The following is a 9,155-nucleotide window of genomic DNA, read 5'->3' on the forward strand; positions in this document are numbered from 1 at the left end:
AAAGAATATGTTGGAATCAATAACAAAATTTAAAGTTTAAATATCACAAGACTTTCCCGCCTCCGGTAGGTAATCGAGTATGCCACATGTTCGTGACAAGAACTCCCAACAGATGGCGTTACGCTAAGCGCAAAATGAATTTACAGTTTCGTATTGTAATCATAGACATTGATAATTTAATACAATTACAATATGTAGGCAGATTACATTATTATTTGTTTGAAAAAAAGTTTAATATGTCTACAAGTGTTTCAGGCTCCTATTAATGGACCTAGTGCGAGTGACCAATAGGAACGCTTATCGCAGTTCAACGCTGAAACGACAGTATCGAGTTTGTGAATCACGCTTTAGACTTAAAAGTCGAATTTCTGATGCAATATTCGTTAACAAGACGTTATGTGTATAGGTGGTGGTACAGAATAGAAGATAGCCAGGATCCGTGCAATGAAGATGCTCTGTTACGTTTAGGAAAGCGAGCAAATTGATCAGTTTATTGGTGTCGTAAAACTATTTCAAAAGACATACAAAATGACTGAAGAAGACTCGGTACGTACAAATACTGAAATACATGTTGGAAATGGTATCTATATGGTATCGGAAAAGCATGGAAGCGTGGTCAACTTGACATACTTTTCAATTTTTTGACAATACCCAGTAATCCACCGATGATATAATGAAGCATTCGTTGATATAAGAAGAATATATTCTAGCAGAATTGCATTCCAATGAATCTGCTGCAGCTTTTTGTATCCCAACCTCAAAGCCATGTGGATAGCATTAGAGAATACAGATTTGTCTTTGACATGTTGTACCTTTTGACTGTAACGCACTGTTAAGTACTTTTCTTCCATCGTTATAAAATTTCTATTTTTTGTAACAAACCGTAGTCTTTGGCGCATATTTTATTGAAAGAAATATTTTGGAATTAATACATTAAATATTCTGAAGTTGAAATACATTTAGTATATTCTGTATTTTAACTACTGTGGATGATTAATTGAGTACTACTGGAATTAATGAAATTTTATGTAACACCTAAAACAGTGTTTTGGCTTGTTTTGGCGGATTCGCAAATTATTTTTATAAAACTTTTTAGGTATTCGATCCTACCTTGAAGAAGAAGAAAAAGAAGAAGAAAACTACTTTTGATCTTGATGCCGCATTTAATGAAGTTGGCAGTACTGGGGATTCAATGGAGATCACCGGTGATAAGGAAAATCAAGAGCCTGAACCTCTTGCACTTGCAGAGGACGATGACACATTGGATTTAGAAAATTTTGGTAGAAAGAAGAAGAAGAAGAAAAAAGCATTTAACTTAGATGAACTGGATGCAGCTTTGCCAGATACAAAGAAAGAGGTGTTATTTCTAAATCAATGTCTGCATAGGCAGATCAAGGGAACTAGTTATTATAGATTATTAATTATATATTTGAATTTTGAAAGGATGTTGTTGAACAACAAACTGAAGAAGTTGCAGTGGATGACACATTTGATTTGGACATGGATTTCTCAAAAACTAAAAAGAAGAAAAAGAAAAAGAAAGATCTTGATGAGCTGGTAGCAGAGGAAGAGCGTAAAGAAACAGAAGATAAAGAGAATGGTAAATATCATATATTGAAAATATTTTATAGTCGCGGGTAACTCATTATTTTATGTTACTCATTATTTGTTAACATGCTGCATTGAATCTGAGCGAAATGCAGAGTACGGTAAGGGAAATATATGTTACCTTCTACATGTCCAGTATTTAATGTAATAGTTACAGATTTTTATATCATCTCTGCATTTTCATTAGGGTTACTCTAATTAAAAGTATATACTATATTTTGTTTATATTAAATAATAGAAAAGATTAGTGTGTAAGTAGCGTTTTTTTTATTTTATTAATTCACTAAACTTGTATTATTTTTTCTTTCTTAGAGGAAACAAGTTTATGGTTTGGTTCGGACAGAGATTACACATATGATGAATTATTGGTAAGAGTGTTCAACATTATGAGGGAAAAGAACCCTGATATGGTAGCTGGGAAAAAACAAAAGTTTGTTATGCGTCCTCCGCAAGTAGTACGTATAGGCACCAAGAAGACATCATTTGCTAATTTCACTGAAGTAAGTATAGCATCGATGTTTCGTATATGTATGTGTAATATCGAAAAATTGTTCCTCTTTATTTTTTATCATATTTTTCCCATTACAGATTTGTAAAACACTTCATAGGCAACCGAAACATTTACTTGACTTTTTACTTGCTGAGTTAGGAACTAGTGGTTCTGTTGATGGAAATAGTCAACTTATTATTAAGGGTCGTTTCCAACAGAAACAAATAGAAAATGTTCTTAGGAGATATATTAAGGAATATGTTACCTGTCACACATGCCGCTCGCCAGACACCATCCTTCAAAAGGACACTCGACTATTTTTCTTACAGTGTGAAACCTGTGGCTCAAGATGTTCAGTAGCTAGCATAAAATCTGGCTTCCAGGTACGTGTTTCTCCACGTTGCGGATGTTCAGGTCTTTACCTTATTTTTCAAAGTTATTTGAATAACGCATTATTCTTTTACAGGCCGTTACAGGAAAACGTGCTGCTATTCGAGCAAAAACTGCCTAAGAAAATGTTCATATGTCCCATCTATCGATTTTGTAGCATAATTTTCAAATTGTCAGAGATTTTTTGTGTTAGAATACAGTTTTTACTATACCTATTGTAACGGCGTGCAATCTAAACACCTGTTTTTACTCGCATGAATTGAATATCGTCAGTTCTAAGAGAAAGTAATTGTCAAATTTGCAACCTATGTTTTTTATCACCAATCTATACAGTCAAACACAGAAACTGCGTAAAAATTATTTCATAACAAATTTCCTTTTATAATTTTCCCCAATGAATGTTTTTAGAATTTATAATTTTAGATCTTTACACCATTCACACTTCATTACACTTAATTTCGAAATCTTAAATATACTGCCTATCGTTGGAAACATTTTATGAACTAAATATTTGGCTAGATTTTAATTCTTTATGTATTTTATTTTGCAATATATAAACATATATTAATTTAAACATTAATAGATATTACCGATTGTTTTTACAATCATGCATTGAATAGTAATGATATAATGATGCAGCGATACGATATGCATTATTTATCCATTTGTCTACCATTGTGACATAAAATTCTGTATAAAGAATCCTCGATTAAGTGAAAAATGGTATACATTACCAATTGTTAACAATACATATAAGCAGGTAATAATAATTTGTTATATTATTTTGTGTATACAAAGAAAACAAATTGTAACATTAAATTCGAATACACTATTATGTACTATAAAAAGTATTACTCCCGTAACTAATTGTTCTTGAAGGATTATCATGATAAAATGTAATAATTTTTTTAACAATTATTAGTAACATTTCTTAGCTAATTTATTCAACTTGTATTTAGTAAGGAATAAATCTATCTTAAGAAGTTTTGTTGCTTATTTTTACCATCCATATAATAAAAATACTAAAATGCTTATTAGGATTGCTCATATTATCTTTTTCTATTTCAATGCAATTAATAAAATGTATGAAATTATGAATATAATTTTAGGATGTTAGGAATTTGTATGAGTCAATATTTCTCCAAATTTCCGGGATTTAATGCTTCCCTATACTGTTTTCAATTGTCAGTATGTTATTAAGAATAATAACAGCAGTATTCACAAGGTTTTGAAATATATTAAGCGGTATGTTTGGCATTGGAAAATTTTGAAACGGTACCCATGCTCGCGACTGATCCTCTAACAATTTTAAATATACCGGTTGTGAAAATACTACTCCTTCTGGGATACCAAATGAACCTATAACGAAGAAAGAACGAGTTTATATCTTTTCTAGTACTCTTACTTTTACTATACTTACCATCGGAAATAACACCTAATGAAATAACTTCATCGCCCACGTCTGTGCTGTACCACAATTTTAAAAGATCACAAATTGCTCTGCATTTTTGATAGTCTTCACATCTTCCCACTTGGTATTGAGTAAGATTCTATGGAGACGTGTATAGGAATTTTGATTCGTTTGTAGATTTATCATAAAGAAAAGTTAATTAAAAATGTTACATTTTTACCTTGCGTGCATAAATCTCTTTATAATAATCTGTTTTATCATGGACCATATAAAAAAACCATCTTAATTGTGAACGTTGGACTCCAATTGGTAGTGTTGCATTGTCGCTTGAATCCAGAGCTCTTCTATTAGGTATATAATAGTCATACTTCTGAATCATATGATGGACATCCACAAACTGATTAATTCCTAGAAATGAGTTCAGTTTTTCAACAACTGTGCGGTATAAAATAATGTAAGCATAAAATTGAATTATACTAATATGTAAACCAACCAAGGTATCCCCAAACAGGAGGGCAACCAAAATTCCTTAAAGGAAAACCTGTTGAACGTGCCAACACATATATCGATTCTAATCCGTACTGAGATCCAGCAGCCACAATATTTGTTTTTGGTAATTTTATAACAAATTTGAGCATAACATCAACAGCAAAACATATGGGACCCATTGAACAAAAAATTACTTTCATGTGAGATGGTGCATAATTATTTATTTGCATAGATAATTCTTTTATAGTATTGTAATTACGATACAACCAACCTTCTGTCCCCTCAAACTCTTCTCTGAAAAAAAGATACAACTTGAAATTAGATAGTTCTTCAATAATGAAATTAAAATGTTAGCTATTTCTATTTACTTTGATAAGGTATCAATGTAAAGCAATACATCACAATCACGTAAACCATCAGGTATATTATAAACAACTTTTACTGCATTCAAACCACCATCAAGTCCTTGTGCATCTTTTACAATCTTTCTTACTTTAAAGAAGCACCCTGGTTGATCATATAAACTTATAACAAGTCCATGGCTCAACCAGAGTTCTTTTGTCATGATCAATTGCGGAACTAACTCCGGGCACATAGATCTTCCTGCTCCTATTATCATTATCCGACGACATTCTTGGTGCGTCTCTAAACATTTACATTTCTTACTTTCTGCATCATAAATCTACAAAGTAAATAACTAACTTAGTTGTTTAGAATATTGAATAGATATCGCATTTATTTACAAATTCGAAATCCTCTTGTAAAGCATCAAGATCTTCTTTGTTTAAATAAGATGTAATGTTATAATATTTATGCAGCAATTCCCAAAATTGGTAAGCACCACCAATATATGTAGTGCTGGTATGAGACAACCCAATTTCTTTCCATATTATGGGAGATTTAGTGTGATCCCAACCATAACATATGCACGTTTGTTGTAACCAAGACTGGAAAATATTAATACGGTACAATAAATATTAATACGGTAAGAGAAGCAACGATCACCTACTTTCCATTCTGTTGAATCTTTACAAATTACGTTAAAATTGAAATTCGGCAATAACGTAGATAAACATTCGGCAATAAAACGAATATGATTAAAGGTACGGTCTTGCAAAATACCTGCTATTACAATAACACGTTTAACCATCTTTTCTGCATTTAACAAATGACATGTGTTTAATGAAATTAGAATTAATAGATCTAATAACAAAACAATAACTGTATCGTTACATATGCAAATATTTTATTTATGACTTATTAGTATTTGTAATGATACAATAGTTAAGTATACAAAATATAATACCTTTCACAAAAATCTTCTTAACATAAACTTCTCGTATAATTGTTCTTAGATAAAATAATGGAAAATTGTCTTAAATTACTTAAGTATCATAGTATTAAATAAAAGATATCATCATCTGATTATTATAAAATATTAGAAAATTGTCTTAAGCTACATAAGTATCGTGTGGTATTAAATTAAAAGATATCATCATCAGATAATTCTGGTAAATTAACTGTCACGTTATTTTCCCTTTCTTCATAATCAGAATCAAATGATACACGTAGCATGGGAAATTCGCATGTTATTAATTCTGGATCTAAATAGGAAATTTAATATTTAATCGAAGATCTCTACATATTATAACAAAAATTAAATTTCTATACCTGAATGAAATCCTTCATCCTCATATGGCAGCACTTTATTTTTCTTATTCATTAATAGTTCTCTAAATTCCTTTTCTGCTTCTATTGTATAAAAATGATCTGCAAAAGCGAGCCATACAAATTTTAGTAAACATTTTCAAATCAAAATGTTATTGTTAAGATCATACCAAAATCAAACTGCATATCATAATAATGTGCCAATTCCTCTGGATCAGGATATGATTCCTGAATTATATTCTTTGGTGTCAATGGTTTCTTAAAGGAAAATTCTCCAGATGGTTTTCGTAATTGCACATTCTGTTTCTCCGATATTTTCTTTGGAAACAGATTGCTCATTTTGTGAAACTGGACATTTGGTTTCTGTAAATAAATTATTAGTTATATTAATTCAAGAAGCATTAATAGCATTTGTACTAGTACCTTCAGCAATTCTCTATGTGGCGATATTGGACGACCATTGCTGTCTAATTGTGTTAAATTTGGTTTTAAATTGTTTTGTTGTTTGTTGTATGAGCCTTGATTCAAATGTGATTCGCTAGGTACATTTAAACTCGAGTTAGATCTCATAGACAATCCTTTTGGCTTTGGCTGATTGATTGATTTTAAAGAAGTTCCACCAATTCCAAGAGTTGTATTTGCTCTTGACAACGGCTTTGCGACTTGATCTACAATGTACAGTTTTCATAAACTTTCTTAAAAATTAAAACGCAAGCAATGCATAGGATATAATCATCGAAAGTATACATATTCGTACCTTTGTCGAGATCGAATGCACTACCAAACAAATTGAATATACCAGCCATTTTATTTAAATCTTTCACGATATTGCGTTCTTACAATATGCAACAAATGTTTTGTACGTAGCAGGGAAGAATTTAACAAAAATGAAGACTTTTTCTTCCACAAATAATTCGCTCTGCTATCGTTCATTACAAGTTTTCCGTTTAATTTAAATATGTTGTTGCGTGACCACGCGAACGTAGGTATGTATCATTTTTGATGGCGCTACCGTATTTATATCCTCCGACAAATGGCGATAAGAGGGAAATTCAAATGTAAAATGTAACGTTATGGTCATAGTTGTATTTTTCATAGCTCGATAATTCAAATTTAATTTTTGAAGACGAAGAGTGCCGTGACAAAATATTTGCTATTAAAAGTTTGTACCACAAACATGAAATACTAAAAAAAATTCTTTCCGGTTTTCTTTGTTAAAATTCGTTAAAGTCCTAAATTGCTTAAAACAGAACATTCTATTCTAATTTGAATGAACAGAAAAGCTTATTAATAATTAAGAAGAATTGTCAGAAACAAGATTCGAATTTATTCATAATATAATTTATTAAAAGAGACAAAGAATTGTCAGTAGCAAATATTTCATTAGGATAAATTACATTGATATTATATATAATATATATTTTACATATACATAGAAGGACCTATTATGTTCTTAAGGCCTCTAAAATATATCGACAACCAAAAGCTACCAACTGCTCACAGTGGAATGCTTTGATTAATGAATTGATACAATTAATCGATCGTACATATATACAATTATTTACTATGCACGTATCGATGGAAGAATTTACATTTCCTATGAAAATATGCATAATAATTGCTGTATACGAAGCGACGAAATAAAAATCAATTAATTGTTTCGTTATAGTCAACTGGACACTCTGTTATATTAAATTGGAAATATTTGAACAAAATGCACTAAATGCAATCTTCTTTCATCGATACAATCAATACATAATGCAGTTAAGTAAGAAGTATATAAATGCTAAATTTTTATAAATAAACTTTTTGTGTTATACCAAATAGAAAAAATTGTGTAGCAAGACTGTGATTTCAGTTTTATATCAACAGCATTTTGATGCCTACATATTTATAGTGTATGATAAAACAGTCTGTTGATCTCGTTTGTGTACCAATTAGTTGTAGACAGCTTTTCATATTAACAGTAACAGCAACATCTCTTTGATTTTTACGTTGGTAACATTAAGCCATTCTAATACTCTGAATTATTTGGAATACAGCTGAAAAATGAAAGATTCCATAAATATTCTACAAATTCGGAACAAGAAAATAAATGAATGACCATTATAAATGAAACTTACCAGAACCACATACAACGAATAAGAAAAGCGCTAGCAAACATGGTCCAACTGGAGATCCATCTTCTTGTGGTTTCTAGAAATTATTAAATAGTATTCTGAGAAATGCTGACGTTATTCAAATCAAAATATTACATTATAGGTTTTTATATAAAAACTGGTATACGTAAAAGTATCAATAATCTATGCATATGTTTACATTACATATGGTACAACTATTGTTCTATTAAACCATATTTCTTTATATTTCACGAATAAATACCTTCGAGTATTTACTATCCTACAAGTCATAATTAAAAATTGATCTCGACATAAAAAAACTTGAAAAATACGATGTATCAAAACTGCTAGAAATGTCAGAGCACGCGTGTATGACTTATTTCGACTATGAAAGTTTGTAACCTCGATATTGTAAAGTGACAGTGGCTTGTTTTTATACGAATTATTATTCCCTAATCATTTTAATTGACCATGCGTATTTATTGAGCGAATTTCATTGAACAGCGAGGAAAACAACTTACCGTCGATTTCGGAACATTTCCCCGAAGCGTGATGTTTTTCGTAGCTCTTTCGTTGGCGATGCGCATCCTCTGTTTTGGTGCCATTTTTACGGTTTTCTTATAGGTGAAGGAGTTCCAATTAAAATGAAAGGAAAGTAATCGGCAATCGAAATAATGTTGCTGTCACCGTGCTTCAATATGCAGGGCTTTCCGAATAGCGAACAGGTGTGTACGTGCGCCACACGCTCGGTTCTGGACTGCGTCGACGTGTGCGCTTTGACTTTACGACGGTGCAGCGTTGGGTGCCACACTGGCACTGTTCAAGTCAAAACAATAACTATACAGCTCTTCACACGATCGTGTACATTAGACAACAAGAAATGCGCATACTATGTTACTAGTTTATAACATTAGATACCTTGCAATTATGCAATCTTTAAAGGTATTTCTTATAACACGCAACAGATTTATCAAGAAAA

At 31.1% G+C, this 9,155-nt stretch overlaps 4 protein-coding genes across 7 annotated transcripts; 1 reads left to right on the forward strand and 3 right to left on the reverse strand.

Annotated features, from left to right (window-relative positions):
* Positions 1–378: 378 nt before the first annotated feature.
* On the forward strand, positions 379–2,834 carry eIF2beta (eukaryotic translation initiation factor 2 subunit beta). Of its 2 annotated transcripts, XM_033470414.1 has the most exons (7): positions 379–546; positions 1,097–1,357; positions 1,444–1,600; positions 1,677–1,709; positions 1,921–2,108; positions 2,197–2,481; positions 2,565–2,834. In XM_033470414.1, the coding sequence occupies exons 1-7, from the start codon at positions 529–531 to the stop codon at positions 2,607–2,609; spliced, it is 987 nt and encodes a 328-aa protein (XP_033326305.1). In that variant the 5' UTR covers positions 379–528; the 3' UTR covers positions 2,610–2,834. The 2 variants fall into 2 exon arrangements, with proteins under 2 accessions (XP_033326305.1, XP_033326307.1); XM_033470416.1 differs by lacking the exon at positions 1,677–1,709 and having other exon boundaries at positions 381–546.
* LOC117220447 (putative malate dehydrogenase 1B) lies at positions 1,853–5,837 on the reverse strand. 3 transcript variants are annotated; one of them, XM_076522462.1, is made up of 6 exons: positions 5,695–5,837; positions 4,757–5,335; positions 4,393–4,682; positions 4,120–4,307; positions 3,909–4,038; positions 1,853–3,847 (listed from the first exon to the last, which is right to left on the reverse strand). In XM_076522462.1, exons 2-6 carry the CDS (start codon positions 5,005–5,007, stop codon positions 3,645–3,647), a joined length of 1,062 nt encoding a protein of 353 aa, XP_076378577.1. In that variant the 5' UTR covers positions 5,008–5,335; positions 5,695–5,837; the 3' UTR covers positions 1,853–3,644. The 3 variants fall into 3 exon arrangements, with proteins under 3 accessions (XP_076378577.1, XP_033326301.2, XP_033326299.2); XM_033470410.2 differs by lacking the exon at positions 5,695–5,837 and adding an exon at positions 5,398–5,539 and having other exon boundaries at positions 4,757–5,070; XM_033470408.2 differs by lacking the exon at positions 5,695–5,837 and having other exon boundaries at positions 4,757–5,033; positions 5,132–5,209.
* On the reverse strand, positions 5,613–7,245 carry LOC117220448 (uncharacterized). Its single transcript, XM_033470411.2, has 5 exons — positions 6,814–7,245; positions 6,480–6,724; positions 6,227–6,419; positions 6,060–6,158; positions 5,613–5,992 (listed from the first exon to the last, which is right to left on the reverse strand). The coding sequence occupies exons 1-5, from the start codon at positions 6,860–6,862 to the stop codon at positions 5,871–5,873; spliced, it is 708 nt and encodes a 235-aa protein (XP_033326302.2). The 5' UTR covers positions 6,863–7,245; the 3' UTR covers positions 5,613–5,870.
* Positions 7,246–7,381: 136 nt separating this feature from the next.
* On the reverse strand, positions 7,382–8,989 carry LOC117220449 (stress-associated endoplasmic reticulum protein 2). Its single transcript, XM_033470412.2, has 3 exons — positions 8,698–8,989; positions 8,180–8,252; positions 7,382–8,098 (listed from the first exon to the last, which is right to left on the reverse strand). The coding sequence occupies exons 1-3, from the start codon at positions 8,779–8,781 to the stop codon at positions 8,061–8,063; spliced, it is 195 nt and encodes a 64-aa protein (XP_033326303.1). The 5' UTR covers positions 8,782–8,989; the 3' UTR covers positions 7,382–8,060.
* Positions 8,990–9,155: the final 166 nt, after the last annotated feature.

Source organism: Megalopta genalis, chromosome 5 (genome assembly GCF_051020955.1).
Source record: "Megalopta genalis isolate 19385.01 chromosome 5, iyMegGena1_principal, whole genome shotgun sequence".
Taxonomy (NCBI): Eukaryota; Metazoa; Arthropoda; class Insecta; order Hymenoptera; family Halictidae; genus Megalopta; species Megalopta genalis.